The sequence below is a fragment of the Amblyomma americanum genome, chromosome 1 (genome assembly GCF_052857255.1).
Source record: "Amblyomma americanum isolate KBUSLIRL-KWMA chromosome 1, ASM5285725v1, whole genome shotgun sequence".
Lineage (NCBI taxonomy): Eukaryota > Metazoa > Arthropoda > Arachnida > Ixodida > Ixodidae > Amblyomma > Amblyomma americanum.
Genome location: NC_135497.1, coordinates 554763690 through 554789820, shown reverse-complemented (window position 1 = coordinate 554789820; position 26131 = coordinate 554763690). Strand labels below are relative to the sequence as shown.

The following is a 26131-nucleotide window of genomic DNA, read 5'->3' as shown; positions in this document are numbered from 1 at the left end:
ATAGGAAAGGAAATATGTGTCATTCCATTATGTTATTTGGTACGCAAACTAGTGGCTAATTAATCTTCGTGGACGTGCGATTCCTAGCAGTGAATCACGCAGGAGAAAATCGTGCAGTTGAGAGCTTTGCTACAGCAGCGGACGCTGTAGGTCTGTTTACGTGATCCGGCATCTGACGATGCCGGATCTTAATTAGCACCTTTATTTTAGAGATTAATGCTCGTCGCTGTCGTTGGTTTCCTCAACGGGCGTTAGGACGGCTGGCGTGGCGGTTAACAAATGTGTTCTGTTGCTGCATTAGTTGCATCAACTCTTTCGCGTGCATTCTTTTTTATCTCTACACTCACAGAACAAATACACCGGCATGTTGCGAATTGATTTTAGTCTTTGCAGGATTAAAGATCGCTGCTGTATTTAGGTCTCTCGCTGTCTCCGAGTGCCACGTACGGCAGACAGCAGGTTCAATGTCACGTATGTGTTTTCCTGTTGCAGTGTATATTAGCCGTATCGCATTTCGCGCATACTGATTACAGTCTTTCGTATTCTTTCTTATGCTTACAGGACCGTCTGGACGAGCACGTTCGAGGAGCATGTACAGTTTGGCATGAATAATAAAAGAATAATCGCATATCTCTTTAGCGTCGTCTTTGGAGAGCGGCCCCGTCTGCTACAAGTAGACTGACCGATAGGCACATCCACCAGCCCGGTTTACGCGCAAAGTAATTGCAGAAGAAATGTGTAAACTTGTTGAAAACACGTTTTTAATTATCGTTATTGCTCAGTTTGTGAAAAATAGTAGTACAACTGTTCATAAGCTTTAGTTACATTATTATGCCGCGAGGCGGCGCGAGCAGTAGACAAGTTCCAATACATGGACATGTAGACTGCTTCCTAGACATCACACTAGACGTCTTGTTAGACGTCTAGAGTATTGGAGAAGAACCGACAACTGAGCTAGTTGGTGCATCTTTAAGCCGTGGTAAAAACAGCGCAGCGACGACAGACACAGAGAAGACAGAAGAAGACGGACAAGCGCTGACTAACAACTAAAGTTTATTGGAAAAAACACAGGTATTAATACACTCCTAAAACAACCAGGGAACACGCCCCTCTTAACATCCATCTAATATTGGAACGCAGCCATTGAGACAGTTTTTTGAGACCGATCCGTAATCGCGCCCCAGCAAACTTTATTGCAAAAATGAAAACACTGCTTCTTTTGCTTGGTGCTGTTGGGTTTGAAATACAGTTTCTTAGCAAAATAAAACATTACTCGTTTTTATTCACTGCGTCTTTACTGCAAAACATTAGTCTACGGTCCCTTGTCGTGCGAATAGTGGTTTCGGGGCGGAGCCCACCGCCTCCTTGCTCCGCATTGGCCGATTCGGCGGTCGGCATTACTCGGTGTCGTCATTTTGACGTCACTGTCTCAATATTGAGACAGTTTTTTGAGACCGATCCGTAATCGCGCCCCTGAAGTGTCCCGCCTTTTTTCGGGAGCACAAAAAAGCTGGTATTTATGCGCGTTTTACATGACCATGAGACACGTTGGGCTGGGTTGACAAAAGATATAAACACGCTCAGCGCAAGCTCTTTTCTACTGAACTGCACAGAGCTTTTGAGCAGAACTTACGAAAAAACAGGGGCGCGATTACGGATCAGTCTCAAAAAACTGTCTCAATATTGAGACAGTGACGTCAAAATGACGACACCGAGAAATGCCGACCGCCGAATCGGCCAATGCGGAGCAAGGAGGCGGTGGGCTCCGCCCCGAAACCACTATTCGCATAACAAGGGACCGTAGACTAATGTTTTGCAGTAAAGACGCAGTGAATAAAAATGAGTAATGTTTTATTTTGCTAAGTAACTATATTTCAAACCCAACAGCAGCAAGCAAAAGAAGCAGTGTTTTCATTTTTGCAATAAAGTTTGCTGTTCAGTCACTTTTTTTGCCGCGAAGGTGTGCTGTCAGCGGTATAGCGTGAACATGTTAGTCTGAAAATGAACAAAAACGCAATGAAGAAAACAAGTAATGTCTTATTTTCGTAGTACACTGTGTCGCATTCTCAACATGAGGGAAAATTAGAGGCATTCTCAGTTTTGCAATTAAATTTGCTGCAGGTTAACTTCTTTTGCCATGAGGGCGCGCTGGCAGCGGCATAACGTGAACATGGCGGCCTGCAAGAAAACAGCTGATTCCATGGCTAGTTCCTGTTTTTTCGCGTGTCGTCTAAAATCAAGGTACTTTGCGGATGTCTTAAGTGCGCAGAAAAATCTGATTGAAGGCAGTGAATGCTACGGGCCTGCCGAGATCAACTTACAAGCAGCGCTCGGCTCGAAAATCGACGAAGACAACTTTAGTCTGTGTTCTCGGTCGGCGCCTATCGATCACCGAGTGACGTGTGGTTCTGTTTATTTTCTTTAGAAAATACCAGAAAACCATGAATCATCACATAGAAGCAACTGCCGACAGACAGGTGCAGCTGCTGATAGCTTGCAATCTCGGTGCGGGAAATGAGAGCCGACACGGCCTGCCTCTGTGGCAGCACTCTTCTGCCTCGTAACCAAGTGTTGCCGCCCACATCGGGCTAAGCACTTGATGTTCCGTTTGTATTTTTGTAGCTCCGTTCGGTTTATGTTCAGTTGTTGCCGTAGTTTCTTTTTTTTTCCTGTGCAAGATGCAGAAATTGTGATATTTATGCTCCACTTTGTTTAGAGAGAAAGGAAGCACTTGACTTGATAACTTTGCTATTGTCACCGAGGAGAGAACGAGCTTGTTCCATTAACGTTATTTACTGATCATGTAGTAGATCCAGGGTCAACCAGGAAAGAAGTAGTTTGCTTGTATAGAGGCTAATTGCAACTGGGCAGAAAGTTGAGCAAGTTTGTTCATGTTTGCTGGCACACAGCGCTTGAATTGCATATGATCCAGGGCAGTGAGGTAGGTAGGACAGGGCAGTGATGTGTAATATTGTATTTTGCTCAGCAGGCGGAGTGATGTTGGTATAACTGGGTTTGGTGAGGGCAGTGTTTGAAGGGCTTTAAATTTTTTTCTAACATGCACTTCCTTTCAGGTCGGAAGACCACTTGTTTTTTTTTTTTTTTTAAATTATGGTCCATCATATCTGAGACAGCCTGTATACAGGCCACTCCAGTTTGAAAGGGAACAGCCAGTTGAAAATGACTAGGACATTAAATACCTAGGCGAAAAGTAGCTTGACAGCAGTTGCACTTATCACATATTATATGATAGCACAAGGAGCTTGTCCGGCCATTCGGCATTGTCACGGTCTCGTGTCATCATGGACAAGACTTCATAGCCCTGTGTTACGCAAACCAAGCTAGGTGTCAGTTATGGGGCAATAACCGAGTGCTCAAAATTTCCCACAATGGAGCTGCCTGTATATTCTTAAGAGCTGTAGAGCATTTCCAGTAACGGTGTTGCATGATTTGTGATTGTAAACTAACCTCTAATCACACACCATCTCCTTGATGATGTGTCTGTGATGTTTACACATCTTTGTCTATCAGTGAAGATGTTCTAGTCATTCAGCAGTCATTGTAGCCACTGCACCTTACAATCTTTATTATGCATTGTTGTACAGCGGTTTCCTTGCAGTAGGTACAGCTTTTAGCACAGAGCGAAACCCCTAGCCACACACCATTACGCTAAAAGCTTAGCTTTGGTATTTACACTACTTATATGTGCCAAAATGTTTTGTAGTCCGGAAAATGCATCATGTACACTGTACTATGCCATATTTATTGTACAGGTAGCCTCTGTATGAAAGAAAACATGCACTTTGAACTCAATTTTTCAGATTTTTTTTCTTAACTGCACTCAGAAATGCCATACGGTAATTGTACATCAAGGTAAAGTATGCTTGTATGTACACTGCCTTTTCTGCAATAGAAACACTCGTGTCAAATGCTGTGCCTAAAAAAATAAACGCGCTTACTGAATGTATGATGCAATAAAAAACAGCTTTTTGATTCCAACAAGCATCACAAATATTTCATGCCTTATTCCAGCACTACACGTTTGGTTCATGCATGTTCGTCACACAGGTAATGACCACAGGCACTCCACCAAGCTGGAAGGAGACAGCAGAGAAGGGGCAGGTGGGCTGACATAAGCATTGACAAAAGAGAGTTCAAAATGATGCTTTTCAGAAATTGGGCGAGCTGCTTCAACACCTTTTCCGTCTTCAGGAAGAGACTGTGCAACACGCTGCTGAGGGACTGGAAGATATACTAGCAAACACACTGAAAATGAAGTGGCAGCCGGTGGGGGGCACTTGTTTGTCACTGCTGGCTTCTCGCTGCACACAGGTTGGCCAAGGGCACAACCACATCACACAATTGCTCACACACTTGCAGATGTGTGTTGTGCAATGACACAAGGAAATGACAGTGGCAACAGGGGAAGAGTGCCTGATATGACTCTCTATGCCAGCATGGTGAGTCGTCTCTGGACGCTAGATTTTCCATCGCAACTGTCGCTGCATCATCCCTCGGTACGCCTTCCTCTGGAGACGGGTCGTCCTAGAGAGGCCAAAAGTACAGCACCGCATGCTCTTCTCAGGAGGCAGGTGAGGAGGGATCCTGTCTGTACGAGGCAGCCACCATTTAGAGGTGGCCCGTTGTTATCTGGGTCAGAGGTAGTGTCGCCTGCACCCTCTGCTGATATGGGCACATCCAAACAGAGGCTGTGAAGTGCAGCACGTGCGGTGATGATGCGCACTGTCCACTTCCACTGGCACTGGTGCATCCGGTGTCCTTGAAAGCAACGGAAGCAGCTCTTCAGCACACCAATACAGCGCTCAGCCGCAAATTGTGTAAAAGCATGTGGCGTGTTGTACAGGCCTTCTGCTGAGTCAGGTCTGTAATGTCATGCAACTGGTGCAGGCAGCCATGGCTCCAGTGGGTAGACATAGTCTCCTGCATAACAAAAAATGATGCAGCTAAGCATGTCCTTTCTCAGTGATCTCAACAGCATTACAGGACACTCTGCTATACAGTAGAAAACTCACGCCAAGTAGCCCACATCCAGGCTTTGCTGAATATGACATTCAAGAGCATACATACATGCAGGATTTAGATGTATAAGTGAGCACTACTGTAAGGTCAGTCTTTTACCACCATATTCATATAAATGATGCGCTATGATTGCCTACAAAACACAAGCGCTGTCAGGTGCATTTTGCTTTGGTTTCTTCAACAGGAAAGGCTATGCATTTCAACAATGTAATATGTGTCCTGTGTTTCTGCTGCAATTATATTTAACAAAAGGAAAGGGTGGCAATACACTGTATCATACTGTAAAGTGTCTGCATTTGTGTAACTGTCCAGTCTGATTCTTGTAGCTTTAGCAGATCCGGCCAAATGCATAGTGCTGGAGCTCAATAGATGTGACTGAGTTCGCCCGACGGGTGACACGGCTATTTTACTGCTTACCCAGAAAAAAAAATCACCGTCGTCCAGCAGGCCTTCCTCCGCCTCGGAATGCCGCCAGACAAACGCGTCGCGGAAGGATCCGGGTCAGCGCGAGTCCACGGCCAGGATGCACATGTTCGCGCCACAGATCTGAGAAAAAACAAGCACAGCCCGTACTCACTCTCGCTGCCGAGGCCCGCACTTGTAGCTCATGCACTTGTAGCACTTGAACTCATGCGGTCAAAAACAGTGGCCGAGGTATACTCACTATTACGACCGCAGCGTAGAACCGCTTGCGGCTCGTTCGCAGCACTGCCCCCAGACTCCTTGATAGTGATGAGTGCCCAATCGACACACCCGACGACGCCGGAGATGCTGCCGCGGCGAACGTTTAGGCAAAGGACGCCCTCCTTCGCCGCCGCCTTCTCCTCGGGTCTCCTCGGAAAGCAAACACCCCCCTTCTGTTACCCAACGTTGACATTGGTCTCCGCTGCCCGCCGCAAAGGCTTGTTCACAGTCAGTTGGGCTGCGCCGACGTTTTCTTCATTTCCAACGGCGCCTTGAAACCCACCGGAGGCGAAGAAGCGCAGCGCGCACAGCACCTGCCGCTCCACTGACAGCGCACTCACCCGCGCACTTCCCAGTTCAACGGCGAGTTCGTCGCACAGACACTGCGCAGTCTCCTCGAAATAACTCTCCCGCGCGTCAAAGTCGTCTTCATGCACCCTCCGACACCGTTGCTCGCGCGGTCACCCGCGTATACGACGATGTAAACAGCCGCCATTTTCTGTCTCAAACGTGTTGATACTACTTTTTCCAGTCTCAAAAAATCGTCTCAATCTGCTCGCATAATTAGATGGCCAACGTCACCACTTCTGCGCCATTTACGACGTCAGTCAGTGACGAAAAAAATCAAAATGGCCGCCGACCAATAGGAGAGAGCCAAATGATATACTTTTTGAGACAATTTCGATTGAGACTGATCCGTAATCGCGCCCCAGATGAGTCTTTCCCTCCGGGCCTTTGGGTCCACTGCCGGGCAAGCGGGCTCAGCGCTAGTCCTGGGTTATCTGCTAGCACAAAATATTCGGGCGCAAGGAAGTTGACAACGGAATGCTGAGTGTCAGATAACGGGCAATCACTCATTATGTGCATACCAAAAGATAGCAAGGACAAATTACTCACGTGCAACACGATCGCGCGCTCTTTCCGTCGACCGGCCATAATGCTACTGAAAGCAATGCTCGGCTCGGCTCAAATATGGCTCAAACAGCAAAAAATTTGCCAGACGTGACGTCTTTGCTTCAAACCGGATTCGACGTCATGGGTTGAAATAACGCTTGTGTTATTTCGACCTGCCAAGTTATACCATCAAATGAGGGATACATTTAAGAAAGAATAGGTGGAAACCTTCATTAGGCTGCCGACTTTGAAATGACAATTTTACCGAATTGTGTTTAGACTGAACCGTATAGCGAGGGCGAGGCCACAATTTAATCTGGTGAGCTGCCGTCGGTGTTCTGCTGGTTCACATTAGCGCGTACAAAATGTATATGGTACTGCTGTTTCGATGGAACGTATCAAGTACCGTTTCGTACTGTAGCAAATGATGCCTGAATGGGCTTTTATTCGTGATGCTTGGCACCGTTCACTTCAAACTGCGCTTGTCACATGCGCTGCTGCATTCGTCTTTCTGGTCAGTCGTTTCTCTCATGCTGTGTAGATGAAACGTGGCTGTACTAGAGAGTTACATTAAAAGCACGTCTGGAAGGTAAATGACATACTAAAGCAATAAGCATCACCTGCCATCGATGAGACATCGTCCGCCACCAACTCGAAACCGAAACAACGGCAGCTGTATAACGGACGAGGCTCTTCGAGTGTCAGGATTTCCGCGCCATTGCCGTTTCTCTGCTACACGAAAATTTATGACCTAGACAGTATAGTGTACTAGAATACTCTCTAGTGGCGCGAGCGGCGAGGCGCAGGCGAGCCGTTTTCTAACAGACGCCATGAGATGGCGCCACCGCAACTTTTCATAGGCACAGGAATTCGCGTAGTTTTGAAAAGGTCGTCTGTCATCTTGCTTTTGTCATCTCATTTACTAATAAGAATCGCTCATTTATTACTTCTTGCTGTTCTCCGCCTGTCAGTTACAGTGACTAGGCTTGTTAATTATTGAAACGCGTCCGAAAACCACGTACCTAAGCAAGGATACAACATTCCTACTGTCGCTTCGTCTGCTAAACTCAGACTTGCAGAGTGATTTTTTGGCGCAAAACACCATCGCAGAATGACAAGCGGTCAGCATGACATACAGAGCAAATTATTTGCGCGACCATTGCTGTGGTTTGAAGATCAAGACCCGAAAGCAATGCCATTTAGTGTGTGTACTCACAGCCATTTATTGTCCACACACTTTCAGAAGTAAACCGTTTAAGCTAAATTTTCTGCGGCATTTGGAGCTCATATATGGCTCAGAGAAGTCAATGGTCTTGTAAATATGATCGTTTTACCGCTATGATGTGAGTTTTGGTGTTGTTTTTGATGTAGTAATAATTATAAAATTGATGTCACAGCTATGTACACATGAACACCATATGAAGCTTTTATTTACAACTGACTTCAGTGCAGAAATGATCAGAAAAAAATTTTGTTTGCAAAAATCCACAACTTCCCTGCCATTGCCTTGTTCAGCACCTACTCAATTTAAGGTGCTTTGACGCCTGCCGCTTGCTGTCGCTGGCTCGATTAATGCTCTTCGTGAAAAAATGCAGACGAGTAATTAGGTAAAATGCAGTTATTTCTGCAGCTATGGTATGAGCGTGCTCAGGGCATCCAAGCTCAGTTTGCTGCTTTTGCTTAGCAAGGTCCAAAACATCAAGCACACTTTCAGAGTGCAGCTCTGAAAGGCTAAAGCAGGTTGTGAATGACTCTTCGAGGTCAGCCACAAATTTAAACAACTTGCTTGAAGGGTAAAGTAACCCACCATTGTACTTTAAACGGACAAGCTCGGCCATGTTTAAATTGTCCGCTGCCTCCTTGGTGAGCAAAAGAAGGTTGACACCTTTCACAACCCGTTTTTAGAACGCATTTTCGCGCGACAGCAGTACAGCTGCAGCGTCGCCAACAGAGGCAACTATTTTTTCTGTGCACATCACTCCTTGGTAATAAATGTCAGCACAAACTTTGCCTCCGACAGGCTTGAAAACCACAGCTCGCTCATGCGTAATCACAAGCCTTGCTTGCATTTTCAAAGAAGACGTCGCAAAAATTAACCCGAAACGTTCGTCCTCGAAGCGGCACCAGCTCGTCGAAGGAGCGAGTCCACGGAGCGCCTGAAACGAGAAAGGCGAGGATTCTGTAGCAGCCAGCTCCCCCGGCTCTTGATGTTCGTTGTCAGCGCTGTTCACGTCCTGACACGGCTTCTTGCTTCGTGGTGGAATTGTTTGACAAGCAGATCTTTTCCTTTCAGTCCTCTGTTTAGGGGTTTTAACAGAGAGGTAGGCTGGACACCCAGGCAGCAGCGTCGGAATGGCACCGGGAGCTAACGACGGCTTGCCTCTGGGTATACGCACTTCAACGCCGTCGATTACGTGAACGTAGTCGCGCAATATGAGGTGGGCTTCAAAATGGTGCTCACACACTGCTGATAGCACTGATAGTTCCGTGAGGCTCTTGTTCGTCCCTTCGCATGTTCCGCTCCCACTTCCCTCGCAACTTGTCGTCTCTTGGTGCGGCAAACAACGATGCTTTAGGCGCGCCCGGGTAGCCGGTGCGGCAGCCTGGCGCAAAACAGTGGGAATCAGTTCTTCTTTTCGCCATAACTTCGTTAAATTCCCTGACACTGATGCTACATAGTTCCTGCTCACTGTTATCTCTACTTAACAGCAAGATACGAACGCTAAAGTAAAATTAACTGCGTGACAGCGCGCGCGCGAAGCGAGCTAAATCACACACCGCATTGCCATGTGCTGCCAACGCGCGCGCCGGAGGCTAGGAAAAGGCGCAGCAGCGTCCCTGGCGGCCGTCAGTGTCAACTCGCTTCAGCCTAGCTGGCCCCAGCAGCCACCGGTCGCGCCACTAGAAAGTATTCTAGTTCACTATACCTAGACTCATCGGCATTCTTCTAATTACGCTCGGACGATAAGAACCAGATCAGAAAATAGTGTTTAATGCTCGTACCCCTTTGCCGCGGCATGGCGAGACCTGCATGTCTGTTTTCTTCGCTTTCTCTGAAATTACAGGGTTCCCCAAACAATGCACGCATTTCTCGCGTTGAGCTTGCTTATTCCTTTGATATTACAGTAGACGCTACACGAAAACAACGCGAAAAACTGAGAACGGAACGGCGAAAGACGCGACTTTTTGCATTGAAATACACAGCAGACAACGAACTTCTGGGACATGCCACCCAACTTCCGGTGGCTTCACTTGCGCCCACTTCGGAAAGCGGGAATGCGGCATAGGGACTATTAACTCTTATTATTATTTCTTAAGAAACTCTATTGGGAATGTGGCATCCAGCCACCTAGTGGAGTTCAGTGATGCCCATGCGTTTCTTCAAAAACAAAACAAAAAAATATATTTTTTACGCAAATATTTAGGCTGTGACTCAATATTTTAAACGTTTAAGTTGATTTTATGTGTATTAAAGTTGTCACGTGGGCATGACGTATTTCTTGTGCGTTGCACGTCATAGCCATATAGAAATATGCTTACTTACGTAAGTATCTTTGTCTACGCTGTAGCAGCGGTCTAGCTCGCTGGTGACACGCGCGTCACCAGGCGCTGCCTAAATAAATATGAAAAGAGAAAAAAAAGCCAAGAATAGTGGCAACTGTATTCAACTCTGCCTTTGCCCCGTTTGAAAGGGGACGCTCCTATCTTCCATACATTCATTTATCCATCTAGCAGGAACAAGAAAAAAAAGTTTCTTAACTGTTTTTATGGAGGAAGAACGCTAAGGCGCCCGTGTGCTGTGCGATGCCAGTGCACGTTAAAGATCCCCAGGTGGTCGAAATTATTCCGGAGCCCTCCACTACGGCCCCTACTTCTTCCTTTCTTCTTTCACTCCCTCCTTTATCCTTTCCCTTAAGGCGCGGTTCAGGTGTCCAACGATATATGAGACAGATACTGCGCCATTTCCTCCCCCCCCCCCCAAAAAAAAAACTAAAACAATTATAACTCTCTGAGAAAAAGGTTGCTGGAGGAGCCCTTGCAGCATCTTGGCCTGAGTTTGAGCAGCCCGCTCTTGCTATCATTTGGCGCTACCACATTTGGGTTCAGCCACAGATCTGTTTGTACCGCTGTTCTAAATTTCCTGATAGAATCTCACCGACTGCCTTGCTAAGTGTTCCAAACTTTTTTATCACTTATTACATTTCGACTTAATCATTATTATTTAATCCCTCTCTTTATTATTATTATTCTTATAATCTTGAAATCAAAACTCTCATCCCTTTTCTGTTCATGAGGAACAATTCACCGGTGTTGCGCTCCCACGTGCTTTTCCTTTTTATTACCTGCGTTCAGGTGAACAGCCACCCGATTCTTGGCCGATCCCCCAGTGTGGGTATGTGCCATCTTTTGATAGGCAACTCTGCAGAAAAAGAGGGCTACGGCCTAGGTGGTGCAGCCGATGCGGCCCCCTTTATGCACAGGAACGAGCCGAACCCGCGCGCTTGTTGACTGAAAACTCGGGCGCGATTTTTGTTGATTGCATTTCGCGGAAGGAGCAGGCAGAACGCGCACCGCTTTCAGATGACAGCGATCTAAGGCCCGTGGTCAACGCGCCATTCCTCTGGGTACTTTGGATTCACCGTTGGACCGCAGTGTGCGACCGAAGGGGCTATGTCCGAGGAGTGCGGCGGCTCCGAGCTGAACTCTGTGGGGTACTACAGCTTCAGCGGCTTCGATACAAAGACGCCGTTCTTGATTGGCGTCGCCGGTGGTACGGCATCTGGAAAGGTCAGTGAGTGTCAAAATATACCTCGGGCGCTTACTCCGATTGCGGTGCTCAGCGTAATATCACGTTTTTATTTTTTATGAATGTGTAACTGGTTTTGTAAAAAAAATCGCGTTTTGCCTCTTTATGAGTATTGTAACTCTTTTGAACATCTACCATGAACAACAAGGTGCAACAACAGGTCGGCATGGGGCAAGAGAACTTGCAAAGAGAAACTCGACTCAGTCGTGCATTTTTGGGTGTTAAAACTCGAGTGTGTCTTCAAGTAAAAGCGCAAGAAAACACAGACGGGAGTGTGTCTTCAAGTAACAGCGCAAAAAAAAACAAAAAAACACACACAGACGGTACACGAGCAAGAACGTCGTGTTTTTTTGCGCTGTTACTTGAAGATGAATAACCAACGAGCCCAAGCTGCTGTTCAGGAGTGTGGCCTTGCGATTATTATACATCTGTTTTGATGCTACCAAAAGTGGCGAAAAAAAAGTTTAGAGAGGACACTTGACACATGGCTGGAGCTTAAAGTAGGGCATGACATTGAATGTATGCAAGTGTTACCGTGTCAATTTATAACAAAAAAAAAAAGAATGATTGGATCATACCAGTTAAGCCCTGGCACTATCCAAACTATAGATAAGGTAAAATGTTATGGTGTTTTTCTCACAGTATCCCTAAACTGGGCAGCTCGCATTGACATAACTGCCAAAGCTTCTCGTGTTTTGTATTTTTTTTTTCAGAGGAATTTTAAGTGCTTTCTAGGTACTGTAGGAAACACTGTGTTTGACAAATGCCAGGCCAGTGTTAGAATATGCTTGTGTAGCATGGGTACGGTGGCTAGCATGGGACCCTATCGCGGCACTGTTAGACAAGTTGAAAAGGGTACAGAAATGTACTGCAAGATTTGTAAGCAAAAATTGCAATGAACAGCTCAGGAATTCGCTACTGTATCGGGTGGAAGACACTGTCTGCCCAAAGAAAAATCGGTAGGTTGAAATTCTTGCACAGTATTTACGATGATTGTACTGGTGTTAATAAAAGCACTACATTACAAAGCATTACATATTGGAGAGACTAGACAACACGATAAGGGCTAAGAGTTATCAATGCTATATTAATATATTGAAGTATTCATTTTTTCCTAACACAATTCTTGACTGTACTAATCATCGGAATTTAGTGGTTCGTGCAGCCGATTTTTAAACAGTTGTTGAAATGATAATTTGACGCAATTTTTCCTGGTCTCCACTTCGTATATTTACCAGTGCTGTGCTGATGTATGTTACGTTGTTGTTGATACCAACTAGCTGTGAATTCATTTTTTTTTTTCGGTTTTCATATGTCCTGCCACCTTGCGGACATGTTCCCGATGTCTTCTTTGCGCGTTATGTTCTATATAGTTAATTCCCCTGCAGTAATGCCTCAAGGGTGCTGTAGGTACTTGTAGTAGATCATAAATAAACACATTTTTGACCTCTGACCTTGATGCTCTCCTACACAGGTGTCTGCCATCGTGTTAGAGCTAGCCACATTAGAGCTCTGCACAGGTTGTATTATTTGGCTCAGGCCTAATCTGGGCCCATCACTGTCATCAGTTTAAGCCCCAGGTCAACAAATTCTTTTACTACCTTTCAGCTCTGCTAACCTTATTTGTCCTAGTCCAGGCCTAATTTGGGCCACTTTGTGATGGCAGAAATAGATGCCTGACACGCACCAAACTTGGGTTGCAAGAATGCTCAGCTCAAGAGAGCATTCGAGCAGAAAAAAATAATCGAAATGTCTGGGGCTCATTTGGGCATGGATAGCTATAGGTGTGTCTGTGGAGGTCAGGGCACCCTCCCCCCGCAGGGATGTCTGCAACATGCAGATGTTGGTGCGTTGCGACGCCACGGGTTCCCGAGCATCCGCAGGGACATCCCCGCAGGGGGATGATTAGATGTGATTAGGTGCGATTAGATGGCAGAGTGAAAATGGATGAGTGTAATGGGTTATTGTCCACAAGACATGCATGTACCGTCAGCAGAGTCCTGTGTTCAATAAACAATTTTAGTGGTAGAATATTCGTGTGTTTAAAATGAGGAGCAGTGTGCATGTTGTAGTTGGACTGAGTGATGAACCGAATTGCCCTTTTTTGCAAGACCCTGAGCGGCTCCAAATAAGACTGGTAGGTGTGACCCCAGGATTCAATGCAATATGACAACTGGCTTTGAAAAATGGCAAAATAAATAATTCCGAGTGTGTCTTTGTCAAAGTACTCGCGGCATTTTTACAGTGTGCAAGGCACGATGCACCTAACTTTTTAGAAAGTGCCTGAATGCGGGCATTCCAGTGCAAGTTCTCGTCCAGAATTACTCCGAGATATGTCACCTTATTGTCAGGTGCAATAGCATTACCCAGCCATTGCACTGCAGGCAAGTTTTCAGGAATTATTTTTCTTTAGCTCTTAGATATAATGTATTTTGTTTTATTAACATTTACAAAATGTCTGTTAGAGGTAAACCAATTACTCAAAGTTTCTAAATACCGGTTAGCCGTGTAATTAGTTCAGATGCACACTCATGTGCGCATAAAAGAGCTGTGTCGTCAGCATACATAAAAACAGAGAACTGTTTGGTGAAGTGTGGTAGGTCATTGATATACAATGAGGAAAGAATCGGACCAAGGACTGAACCCTGAGGCACGCCCATAGTAACTGCTTCAAAATCAGACCTTGTTTGACTAAGTTGGACCATTTGGCGCCTTTTATTAAGGTAACTTCTGAGGAATTCTATGCTAATCCCTCTAAATCCATAATGCATTAGCTTCCTCAGTAAAATATCATGATCGACAGTGTCAAATGCTTTCTTGATATCCAAAAAAATTTCTAGGACTATTTTATTGTCATTTAAAGAGTTGATTGTATTTGTTACAGATACTACTGCTGTTCGGGTAGAGCTGTTAGGTCTAAATCCGTGTTGATAAGGAGACAGTAGGGTTTCATGCTCAAAAAAGCCGTAACTCTGATAGCAATGAGTTTTTGATACAATGTGTTCATGCTAACATTCACAGCGCAAGACGAACACGGACACGAGGGGAGACACCACAAAGTACCAACTCGCCCAGCAACTGATTTTAAGCAAATGTGTTCATACAGCTTAAAATAGAGATGGGGCGATAATTCTCAACAAGGTTTCGGCCTCCATTCTTGTATATCGGCACTATTCTAGCTAACTTAAGTAAGTCCGGATAGGTAGTGGAATAGAAGGCGAGGTTGTAGATTTTTTCAGGTGGAACACACAAAATATCTATGCATTGCTTTAGCACAAATGAGGCGATTTCATCGCATCCCACTGATAATTTGGACAAAAAATTATGACCTGTGGAGACTATCTCGTCCATGGTAATATCCTGGTAGGCCAAGGTAGCCAAAATATGTTGTAGAGTTACGAGGCACTCTGTAGGACAGCCATTTCCTGTTTTTGCCCCAACAGTGGATAGAAATACATTAAATGTTGAGACAAGACTTTCAATAGATATTCCAAAGACTGACGTCAGGGATAATAAAATGGGTGGCTGCTGGTTTAATAACTGAGTTAATGATTTTCCATATAACTTTCATAATATGGGCATTTTTAAGTACTAATTGTAAATAGTACTCCTTTTTTAGTAATCTTATAGCAGCTGTAACCGCGTTTCTTGCTTTCCGGAATTTTTCGAAGTAATGTGAATTGCCTCGATTTTGTTTGTATTTGGTATGCCATCGATCATTTTTCTTTACAAGCTTCAAAATTACATGTGTCATCCACGGACTGATAGGGGTACTATGGTATTTTTTGTTTCGTTCCTTAGAAGATTGCAAAATCGCCTTGGTTAGGCTACCATTAAATGAATGATAATGGTCAGTAACACCAAGTGGGCTGCTAAAGTTAAAATGTGCTGATTTTAGACATTGTTTCAATGCATTGAGATCAATGTTGCTCTGGATATCGGATGTTTTGTTTGCGGCATCTCGTTCCAGAGGGAATGAAATCGCTACTGGGTAATGGTCAGCGATGGCTTTTTATATACGCAACTCAAACTAGGTGATGGGTCAAAATTGCATTGTATATGATCTAGTGATGTTGATGAAAAAGCAGTCACTCGTGTAGGGCCGGCAACCACGTTATGAAAACCATATGATTCTAACAGATTAGAATATATTGTCACGCGTGAATGCGGTGATCACTCAACACAGGAACGCAGGATCCGACGAACGTATGCACCACAGCTCAAGATCGCTGACACCTCCGCTTCCTCTTCTTCGAGATGGCGCGTGCTTCAGGTCAGCGCTAAGCGAAAATGCGGAATGCACTGTGTCACTGGCCCCCGGTAAAAAAAAGGGCATCGTCCCGATGCGTAGCCGGTGTGTTGAAAAAAAAAAAAAAGTTCACCAAGGGAAGTTCACGTGTTGTGCGGCCGTAAGTCCAGCTCTAGCGCTACCGCTCGTAGTAAGGCTTGAGGCGGACAACGTGTACCACCTCAGGGTGCTGGGAGTGCCGAGTCTTCTGAAAGCCGTCAGGAACGACCTCATAGTTCAGGTCTCCAAGTGGCCTGATGACTTTGTAAGGTCCAAAATACCGGCAGAGGAGCTTTTCGCTAAGTCCGCGTCGGCGAATGGGAAACCAGACCCACACACGGTCTCCTGATGAGTACCGAGCATCACGGCGTCGGAGGTTATAGTGTTGGGCATCTCGGCATGGTTGGTCGAGAATCCTCACCCTGGCCAGCTGACGAGCCTCTTCAGCGAGGTGCAGGAAGGTGTGAAGATCCGCATTCGGGTCGATGTCGTCCACATGCGGTAACATGGCGTCTAGCATCGTGGTCACGTCGCGGCCGTAAACGAGACGGAACGGTGGCATGTTTGTCGTTTCCTGAACGGCCGTATTGTATGCAAAGGTGACGTATGGGAGCACTTCGTCCAAAGTTTTGTGCTGAATGTCGACATACATGGAGAGCATGTCACCTAGCGTTTTGTTTAAGCGTTCCGGTAAGCCGTTCGTCTGAGGGTGGTAGGATGTCGTCCTTCGGTGGTCTGTATGACTGTGGAGTAAAATCTGCTGTAGGAGGTCAGCCATGAAAGCTGTACCCCTGTCAGTGATTAGGGTCTCCGGGGCACCGTGACGCAAAACGATCTGATGGATGAAAAATTTTGCTACGTCAAGGGCTGTGGCACTTGGCAGAGCTGATGTTTCTGCGTATCGGGTCAGATAGTCAGTTGCCACGATGACCCACTTTATTCCCGAATGAGAAAGAGGGAATGGACCCAGCATGTCCATCCCGATCTGCTGGAAAGGCTGCGATGGTGGTGCTATAGGCTTCAAGAATACAGCAGGTTTTGTTGAGGGCACTTTGCGACGCTGACAGCCTCGGCACGTTCTGACGTAGTGTGCAACGTCCGACTGAAGGCGGGGCCAGTAATACTTCTCTTTGATTCTTGCAAGCGTGCGGGCTACACCCAAATGTCCAGAAGTCGGTTCATCGTGTGAAGTTTGAAGGATTTCGTCCCTTAGGCTCGTCTGTATAACAATAAGGTATTGCTGATTGTTTGCGGCGAAATTTTTCTTTACGAGGACACCATGGCGAACGCAGAAAGACGCTACCGAGCGTTTGAAAGCCTTCGGGACAGTCGGGCGGGTCCCGTTAAGAAACTCAATGAGGTCCCGAAGTTCTGGGTTGGCGTATTGTTTGCCAGCAAGGCTCGTTGCACTGATCGCATTTAAGGTGATGTCATCGTCGTAGTTTCCGTCCTCCATTGGGGATTCGACGGGGGCACGCGAGAGGCAATCGGCATCCGAGTGTTTCCGGCCGGACTTGTACGCCACTGTCATGTCGTATTCTTGGAGGCGCAGACTCCATCTGACAAGGCGGGCTGATGGATCTTTGAGGGTCGCAAGCCAACACAAGGCATGATGGTCCGTAACTACAGTAAAACGTTTTCCATAAAGGTAGGGTCGAAATTTCGACGTCGCCCACACGATCGCTAGACACTCTTTCTCAGTTGCTGAGTAGTTAGCTTCAGCGCGAGACAAAGAGCGGCTGGCGTAAGCGATGACTCGCTCTGAACTGCTGTGGATTTGAACCAGAACAGCACCCAGGCCTACGTTGCTTGCGTCAGTATGAAGCTCCGTATCTGCGTTTTCGTCGAAGTGAGCCAGAACTGGAGGTCCTTGCAGGTGGCGTTGAAGAGTTTCAAATGCTTGTGCTTGAGGGGCACCCACGTGAAAGGCGTGTCTGTCCTTGTCAAACACGTGAGGGGCTCGGCGATTTGAGCGAAATCTTTCACAAAGTGATGGTAGTAGGCACATAATCCTAGAAAGCGGCGGACTTCCTTTTGGTCCTGCGGTGGAGGGAAATTGGCAATAGCTTTGGTTTTGTCCGGGTCCGGCCGAACTCCCTCGCAACTGACGACGTGACCCAAGAACTTTAGCTCAGTGTAAGCAAAGCGGCATTTCTCATTTTTAACGTTAGCCCAGAAGACTTTATGGCTTGCAGCACAACTTCAAGGCGCCGAAGGTGCTCCTCGAACGTTGGGGCGAACACAACAACGTCATCAAGGTAGACGAGGCATGTCTGCCACTTCAGGTCTGCCAGAACTGTGTCCATCAGCCGTTGGAACGTCGCGGGTGCAGAGCACAAACCAAATGGCATTGCCTTAAACTCATAGAGCCCGTCCGGAGTAATAAATGCGGTTTTTTTCTCGGTCCCGTTCATCTACCTCGATTTGGCAATATCCTGATTTGAGGTCCATGGATGAGAAATATTTTGCATAGCAGAGGCGATCGAGAGCATCGTTGATTCGAGGAAGGGGATAAACATCTCTTTTGGTTACTTTGTTTAGGCGACGGTAGTCCTCACAAAACCGCAGTGTACCATCTTTTTTTTTCACGAGGACGACAGGTGCCGCCCAGGGACTACGAGAGGGCTGAATGACGTCGTCTTGAAGTATTTCCTTAACTTGACGGCTGATTGCGGCACGTTCCGTGGAAGACACGCGGTAAGGTGACTGTCTGAGAGGGTGCATGGCGTCATCTGTAATTATCCGATGCTTGGCCAAGTGTGTTCTGCCGACGCGGGAAGAAGTCGAGAAGGTATCGCCGTAGCGCTGGAGGAGATTTTCTACTTGGCCTCTCTGCTGCGGCGAAAGTGTGGGGTTAATGTCGTACTGGAAGTCGGGAACACCGGTGTGAACTTCTGTTGATGACACCATGGCAAGACTAGGCGCTCGTCGAATGTCGGCGATACCATGAACGTGGGCCACAGTAGTCCCAAGGCTAAGATGTTGGTGCTCACTGCCAAAATTCGTAAGCACGACTTCGGTTTCTCCGTTTTCGAGGTAAACGACCCCTCTGGCGACAGCAAGGCAGCGGTCGAAAAGCATAATTGGTTTGCTTTCGATGACACCTTCAAACTTTCGCAGCGGCTTCGCACCGACAGAGACCACAACGCTCGAACGGGGTGGAATGGTGACGTCATCAAGGATGGAAAGAGCCGCGGGACGTTCGAAAGCACTGTGGATTGCGTTCTCGGTGGAGAACGTCACTGACTTCAATTTAAGGTCAATGACCGCGCCATTTTCTGTCAAAAAATCCATTCCGAGGATTACGTCCCGGGAACACTGGTCGAGTACGACGAAGGTGGCCAGGTACGTGTCCTCTTCGATGGTTAATCGTGATGTGCACGTGCCAGCTGGGGTGATCAAATGACCCCCGGCAGTACGAAGCTGTGGGCCCGTCCAAGGTGTGGTCACCTTTTTCAGAGTCGCGGCAAAAGGTCCACTGATTACCGAGTAGTTGGCGCCGGTGTCCACAAGTGCGGTGACGTCGGTACCGTCGATTGAAATGTTCAGATCAGCAGTTGTAGTCGTAGGTGTACGGGAACGTCGCGGAGTCCGCTCACGGCTGCGGTGCGGCACCAGGCGGTTTCGTTGCGGCGAAGAAGTGATGCGGCGAGGCGTGTTATCGGTCTGGTGATCGTCGGTGCGTTGTATAAGCGGTCGGTCATGTTTGTGCAGCAGTGGAGGATCTTGGACATGTCGCAGGTGAGCAACCTTGTCCCCAACGGTTGCCGCTTCTAGTCTTCCCGACGGGGACTAGGAGATCTTCCACGTGAAATGTCGGCGGAAAAACGTCGTGGAGATGAGAAACGACGTGGAGACGGCGACCGGGCATAGCGGTGTGGTGCTTCGGGTGTCGCGGCCTGGTAATCGCTTATTTCTGGAGACCATTGACCACGCTGCGGTCGGGGTGCATCGACACGATATCCCTGCAGACCCATACGTCGGTAACGACAGTTGTGGTAGACGTGACCGGGCCTGCCGCAGTGATAGCACAGAGGGCGATAATCGGCGGTATGCCAGACGTCGCTCTTCCGAGGGAGAACCTGAGAAGGGTAAGGTGGGTGTGGTTGGCGGTGAATGTGGCCAGGTGTATCCGGGCGACTTGGAGGCGGCGGTGGACGGCGAACGGCTGCGGCGTATGTCGTCATCTGGGATGTTGTGTTCGGGTGAAGAGGGGCTGGCGGCGTGAGCGCCTGTTGGACCTCTTCACGAATAATGTCCGAAATCGAAGAAACTTGCGGCGACTCCGGGGCTGGAAAGAGCTTTTGAAGCTCTTCACGTACGACGGTCCGGATGGTTTCCCGAAGGATGTCGTGGCTAGAAGCATCGACACCGCTGGTAGACATCAGCGACGGCGGACGCTCGTACTGTCTGGATCTCATGTCGAGCATCTTTTCCATCGTAGTGGCTTCGGAAACAAATTCGGCGATCGTTTTGGGCGGGCTTCGAGCTAACCCAGCGAAGATCTGCTCCTTGATGCCCCTCATAAGAAAACGCATCTTCTTCTCTTCGGACATGTTGGGATCAGCCCTGCGGAAGAGCTTCGCCATGTCCTCGGAGTAAACGAGGACGGTCTCGTTTGGTAGTTGGACGCGTGTCTGGAGGAGCAGCTCGGAACGTTCTTTCCTGAGGACGGTGGTAAAAGCCTGCAAAAACTGAGTCTTGAAGGAGCCCCATGTTGTTATTGTGGCTTCTCGGTTCTCAAACCAAATACGAGCTGCACCCTCTAGTGAAAAAAACACGTGCTGCAGCTTCGAGTCATCAGCCCACCTGTTGTATTGGGCTATGCGCTCGAACTTCTCGAGCCAGTCCTCCGGGTCCTCACCTGGGAAACCTTGAAAGGTGGGTGGTTTGCGTGGCTGCTGCAGCACGACAGACGGCAAAGGGATGACATCCGGCATGCTGGCGGGGGTATTTGTGGGCACTGATGGTCGCGCTGAGGTCAGTTTCCTGGCGGTCGGACGAGACTGCAGAGGCCCGAACTCTGGTTGCAGTCCTTGCAGCCGCCGGCTTCTTTGATGGGTAGGCGTAACTTCGACTCTCAAGGTGTCAAGCGGGCTGGAGTCCCGGCTTCTTGGAGGGGTCCTGAGCATGGGGTGCACTACCCAGCAAAGCTCCACCTGGGATCGATACCCAGCACCTCCACCAAAATGTCACGCGAGAATGCGGTGATCACTGAACACAGGAACGCAGGATCCGACGAACGTCTGCACCACAGCTCAAGATCGCTGACACCTCCGCTTCCTCTTCTTCGAGACGGCGCATGCTTCAGGTCAGCGCTAAGCGAAAATGCGGAATGCACTGTGTCAATGTCATGGTATTGCCATTTAAAGAGTCAATGTTAAAGTTGCCAAAGATTAATACCTTCATATTTACGGTAGACAAGTTCATTAGTAATGATTGAAAGTGGTTCAAAAAGGACGTGATTGTACTGTTTGGTGCCCGATATACAACAGCAATTGTAGCATTCAAACACTGAACAGCCAAGAAATCAAAATCAGCACAAAATGAATTTGTCAACTTGGGAAGCAGAGAGCACGGTAGCGAAGCTTTTACTTATAAGCCAGCTCCTCCTCCTCTCGTAGCAGTTTTTCTAATACAGGAAAAAAATTTGTAACCTTGAATTGTGAAATTTGTTGCAACAGGGCAGAAAGTTGAGCTAGTTGGTACACGTTCATTATGAAAAAACCTGGCGCTATCAAACGACGACACAGAGGGGACACAGCGCTACTCGCAACTACAAGAAATTTTATTCAGAGGCTGAATAAAATTTCTTGTAGTTGCGAGTAGCGCTGTGTCCCCTCTGTTTCGTCGTTTGATAGCGCCAGGTTTTTTCATAATGATTGTGAAATTCACCTGGTTGCAGCTAAGTTTCTGGAATGGCTATATAATCAAAGGTAAATGAATGTGGAGCAGTTAGACAGCAGATGTTGTCAATGTTGTTATTCAGACTGCAAACATTCAGACTGCTGCTGCCCCTGCACTAGTGTCCAGCTCTGTGTGTGAAATGCCGCTCGAGAATGATGATCTCTGCTCTGCTTGTTATGAGACTATTGAAGAAGGTGAAGACTGTGTGACATGTGCCGATTGTTGCCAAAAATATCATGTTTGAAAGTGTGCCGGAGTTGGGGAACGGGTTTTTAAAAGTAAACACGCTAAAAGAAGAAAAGCTCTGAAATGCTTGACATGTCGTACACCAGCGTCTCGCTCCAATGACAGTAGCGCATCTCAGAGTAATCAGACTCCTGTTGGTTTAAGCAAGCAGCTTAGTGACATCAGTAAATCACTTGCATACCTTACAGCAAAAGTAGATGACTTGACAACTTTGAAGGAAACTGTTTCAAACATCGAAACGTCCCTCCAACACATGTCTGACACCTACGACAAACTACTAGAAACATTGGAGAGGCATGAAAGGGAAATTGAATTGCTTCGCAACAGAGTTGACATCATTGAGAAAAACCACGACAGACTTGAAATTCAAAAACTTCGCCAAGAACTGAGCGACCTAAATCAGTACAGTAGACGTCAAAATATGGAAATTCATGGACTACCTGTGACCGATGGTGAAAAGCTGCTGGACAAAGTTAACGACCTTGCGAGGAAACTTGAGTTGCCCTCTATTGCAGAAACCGACGTTGAAGGGCTACATCGTCTTCCTTGCGAGGCGGACAGGGTCCCTGTAGTTCTAATCCGTTTTGCCAGACGATCTACGAAGGCAGACTGGTTCGCGAAGCGAAAAGAATGTGATAACGACGTCAGGTTTTTTGATCACCTGACCCCTTTCAACAAGAAACTAATGTGGCTCGCTAAAAAGAAAGCTAAAGAAATGAACTATGAGTTTGTCTGGTCGAGGGAAGGAAAGGTGTTTGCTCGGAAACAGCCAGGCGCACGGGTTATCAGGATCGCTTGCGAGGAAGACGTCGACAAAATAATTTAAATGCATTAAGCTGAGAGGTTGCGCAGTGAACTTGCTTAAAAATGGCATAATTCACTTCTGAGTCATTCAACGAAATGTTGAAGAGTAATGCCTACAATTCTCGTAGCACTTTGTCTTTTTATCATTTAAATTCCCAGAGCCTAAAAAACAAAGGCGAAGAAGTAGAAGCAGAATTACACAAACTTAACATTCATTTTGACTTCATTGCATTTACAGAAACGTGGTTTCATACAGATTCAGATGTTATTCAGCTTGGTGACTACAAACCAATTTCAGTTTTTAGAGACTGCAGGCGTGGTGGTGGTATGTCTCTATATGTCCGGAACCACTTATCTTTTGACAATGTGCCAGATTATTCCCTCGTGCACAATGACTTTGAAGCAGTATGCATACTTTTTCATAACGTTATCATAATGGCACTGTATCGCCCGCCTCAAGGTGATGTGGACAACTTTTTTAGATGGATTGAGTCCTTCCTGAAGCTAGCAAACCTTAATAAGTGGCGCATTATTGTAATTGAGGATTTTAACATTAACTTTATGGAAGATATTCCTTCAAAGATCACATGAAGTGAAATATTCCTTTCTAATGGTTGCGAGAATACTATTGATTTACCCACGCGCATATCAAAATACTCCAAAACACTAATTGATCTATGTTTTACAAGTATTCCGGCAAACAGAACTACATCAGGTGTTTTTTCATCAGGGATCAGCGATCATCTGCCCATCTTTTCACTTGTTTCAGAGAAAAAGAATCCTGACGGTCTTTTTCGCGTGCGGAGAATTTATGATGATAATAATATTACCCGATTTTGTAACTTGCTGTCGTCTACTAATTGGATCGAAGTATATCATGAAACAGACCTAACACAAGCGTATGAAGTATTTATTGAAAAACTGCTAAAACTTTACGATGCAGCCTTCCCCATTATGACTATAAAAAAGCATAGAAAGGCAAGGAAAGAATGGATAACAAGTGCTCTCCTGAAATGGATTGATGAAAAGAATGAAATGTTTTCTCGTTTTCTAAGAACTAGAAACCCGGAGGATTTAATTGAGTTTAAGAAGTTCCGAAACAGACTAAATATGGATTTAAAGAAGGCGAAGTCTTTATTTTATAAAAACAAGTTTTCGGCAGTCTCGCACAACCCTAAATTGATCTGGCAAGGTATCAATGCAATCATAGGGAATAAGAAAAAGGATCTTCCCTGCGAACTACGAATTAATGGAGTCAATTACACGGGAGTTTCACTTGCCAATAAACTTAACAATCATTTCATAGTAGCTGGAGCTCATCACGGGGCTGCTCATTCTTATGCAACTAGAACAGTAGAGTCATACATGCTTTCCAGAAGTAATGCTTCCATATTTCTGTCGCCCACTTCAATAGATGAAGTAGAATCCATCATAAATTCTATTAGGAACACTTGTTCACCTGGTGATGACGAAATAGCCGTTTTTCCGATTAAATGTGTTGTTAGAAATATCGCTGGCCCTCTCGCACATATCTGTAATAGAATGCTGCTCACAGGAGTCTTTCCTGAAAAACTCAAAGTTGCGCGTGTTACAGTGGTTTTCAGAGGGGGAAAGAAAAATGACCCGAATAGTTATCGCCCCATTTCAGTGCTGCCACTGTTTTCAAAAGTAGCTGAGCGTATACTTTTCAAGCGAGTTTATAGCTTCCTCCAAGCTAAAAATTTAATTTGCGCAGAGCAGTATGGCTTTCAGCAAGGTAAATCAACCCAAACAGCACTATTAGACATAAAAAACTGTTTAATTCAGAATTTTGAAAATAGACTTTACACTGTTGGAATATTTCTTGATTTTTGTAAGGCTTTTGATTCGGTTAAGCATTCAATATTACTTAAAAAGTTAGAGATATATGGAATTCGTGGAATTGCCAATAAACTATTTGAGAGTTATTTAAATTCACGGAGGCAATACACAAAAATAGATGATATAAAATCTGAATTTGGTTTAGTAAACTTTGGCGTGCCCCAAGGTTCTATTCTAGGGCCCGTTTTGTTCATTCTGTACATCAATGACATTGTTAATATTCCTTTAACTACTAATATTGTGTTGTATGCCGATGACACAAACGTGTTCTTTTCAGGCACTAACCTACAAACACTTGAGCAGCAATCAAATGTCTGGTTGAAAGAGTTAATGATCTGGCTCTCTGTTAATCAACTTGAATTGAATGTTAACAAAACGAAATTCATGCTTTTCCGCCCAAAAAATAAGCCAGTAGATCACCACATCTCACTTCACTTTAATAACCTAAGAATTGAAGAAGTGCATAGCATTCGGTTTCTTGGTGTGTATTTCCGCAGTGATCTAGGGTGGAGTGATCACGTGAACAACATCCGATTGAAAATGGCGAGATCGTTATGTGTGATTTACCGATTAAGACACCTTTTACCAATGCAGGTTAGAAAACAATTATATTTTGCTTTGGTGCACTCTCATCAAGTATATTGCAATCTAGTATGGGGTACCTGCAATAAAACTGATTCACATAAATTATTTGCCCTCCAGAAAAGAGCCTTACGTGCCTTCTGTATAAATCCAACTGATGAAACAAACCTCTTCAAAACTTTTCATGCACGCAGTTTCCTTGACTGTTACAACTTTAGCTTAGCGATTCACATGTTTTATAAAATTAAGGATTTCACTTCTTTCCAGAATATGTACTTTTCTAGAAACATTAAATATGAATTGCGCGTGGTTTCCCTATCTGCTACAAGATCCAGAACGAATTATGGAACACAAAGTGTAACTAACCAAATTGCAGCCTTATGTAATGCGCACCCATCTTTAGTGGAAATGGCTCAAGAAGCTACGAGCTCTATTGCCTTTAAGAAAAATTGAAGTTGCTCTTTCCTGTTTTGTAATTTTGCGATTACTTGAGTCTAGTTGGTACTGATTCTTTTTTTGTTGTCTGTATATTTATACTCCAGTGCCTGTTATCAAATTTTCTAATTATTTTCGCTTTTTAGTTATTATCTGTGTTGCATTTATGATTAGACAGTTCGAGCGTAACGATGTCATGTTTTTTTTTTTAACATTATAGTAATGTCTTTCTCTCTTGTCTCGTGATCAGGTTTGATACCCTTAAGTGTGCTGTTCTTTTCTTGAAAATGATTGTTTTTTTGTAAACATGATTTGCCGTCTAGTCACCAGTGTTCAGATGTGTAAGCCGGGGTGTAGGCCTCGTCAGGAGGCACGCTCTGTCTGCCTCCTTTCCTTTTGCCTCTCCCTGGGGGCATATTGTAATATGGCCGAATAAACTTTCAAACAAACAAACAAACAATGAAGCAGAGATGCACATGCATTTTTCTCTGCAAATTGATCTGCTAACGGCGCACTGTTCATGGCATGCTTTCAGATTAGACTTAACAAATGAGAGTTAGGTCGGCCTTGGAACGGATCTGAAT

General features: G+C 45.8%; 2 protein-coding genes and 1 long non-coding RNA gene across 4 annotated transcripts in view; 1 reads left to right on the top strand and 2 right to left on the bottom strand.

Moving 5' to 3' along the window:
- The window catches only part of LOC144129866 (uncharacterized), a 45233-nt gene extending 38573 nt beyond the window's left edge, over positions 1 to 6660 (bottom strand). The window contains exon 1 of the mRNA XM_077663931.1: positions 6622 to 6660. Within this exon, the coding sequence (XP_077520057.1) occupies positions 6622 to 6660 (39 nt within the window). The remainder of the gene's footprint in view (positions 1 to 6621) is intronic.
- Positions 1862 to 6614, bottom strand: LOC144116347 (uncharacterized). The gene is made up of 3 exons (XR_013311847.1): positions 5705 to 6614; positions 5458 to 5586; positions 1862 to 4941 (listed from the first exon to the last, which is right to left on the bottom strand). It is a non-coding gene; the product is annotated as an uncharacterized LOC144116347 (long non-coding RNA).
- Positions 6661 to 10607: 3947 nt separating the features above from the next.
- Uck (Uridine-cytidine kinase) overlaps positions 10608 to 26131 on the top strand; it is an 84193-nt gene continuing 68669 nt past the window's right edge. The window contains exon 1 of one of the 2 annotated variants that reach the window (XM_077651093.1): positions 10608 to 11406. In XM_077651093.1, the coding sequence (XP_077507219.1) occupies positions 11290 to 11406 (117 nt within the window). In that variant the 5' untranslated portion in view covers positions 10608 to 11289. The remainder of the gene's footprint in view (positions 11407 to 26131) is intronic. The other variant, XM_077651094.1, reaches the window with a different exon arrangement.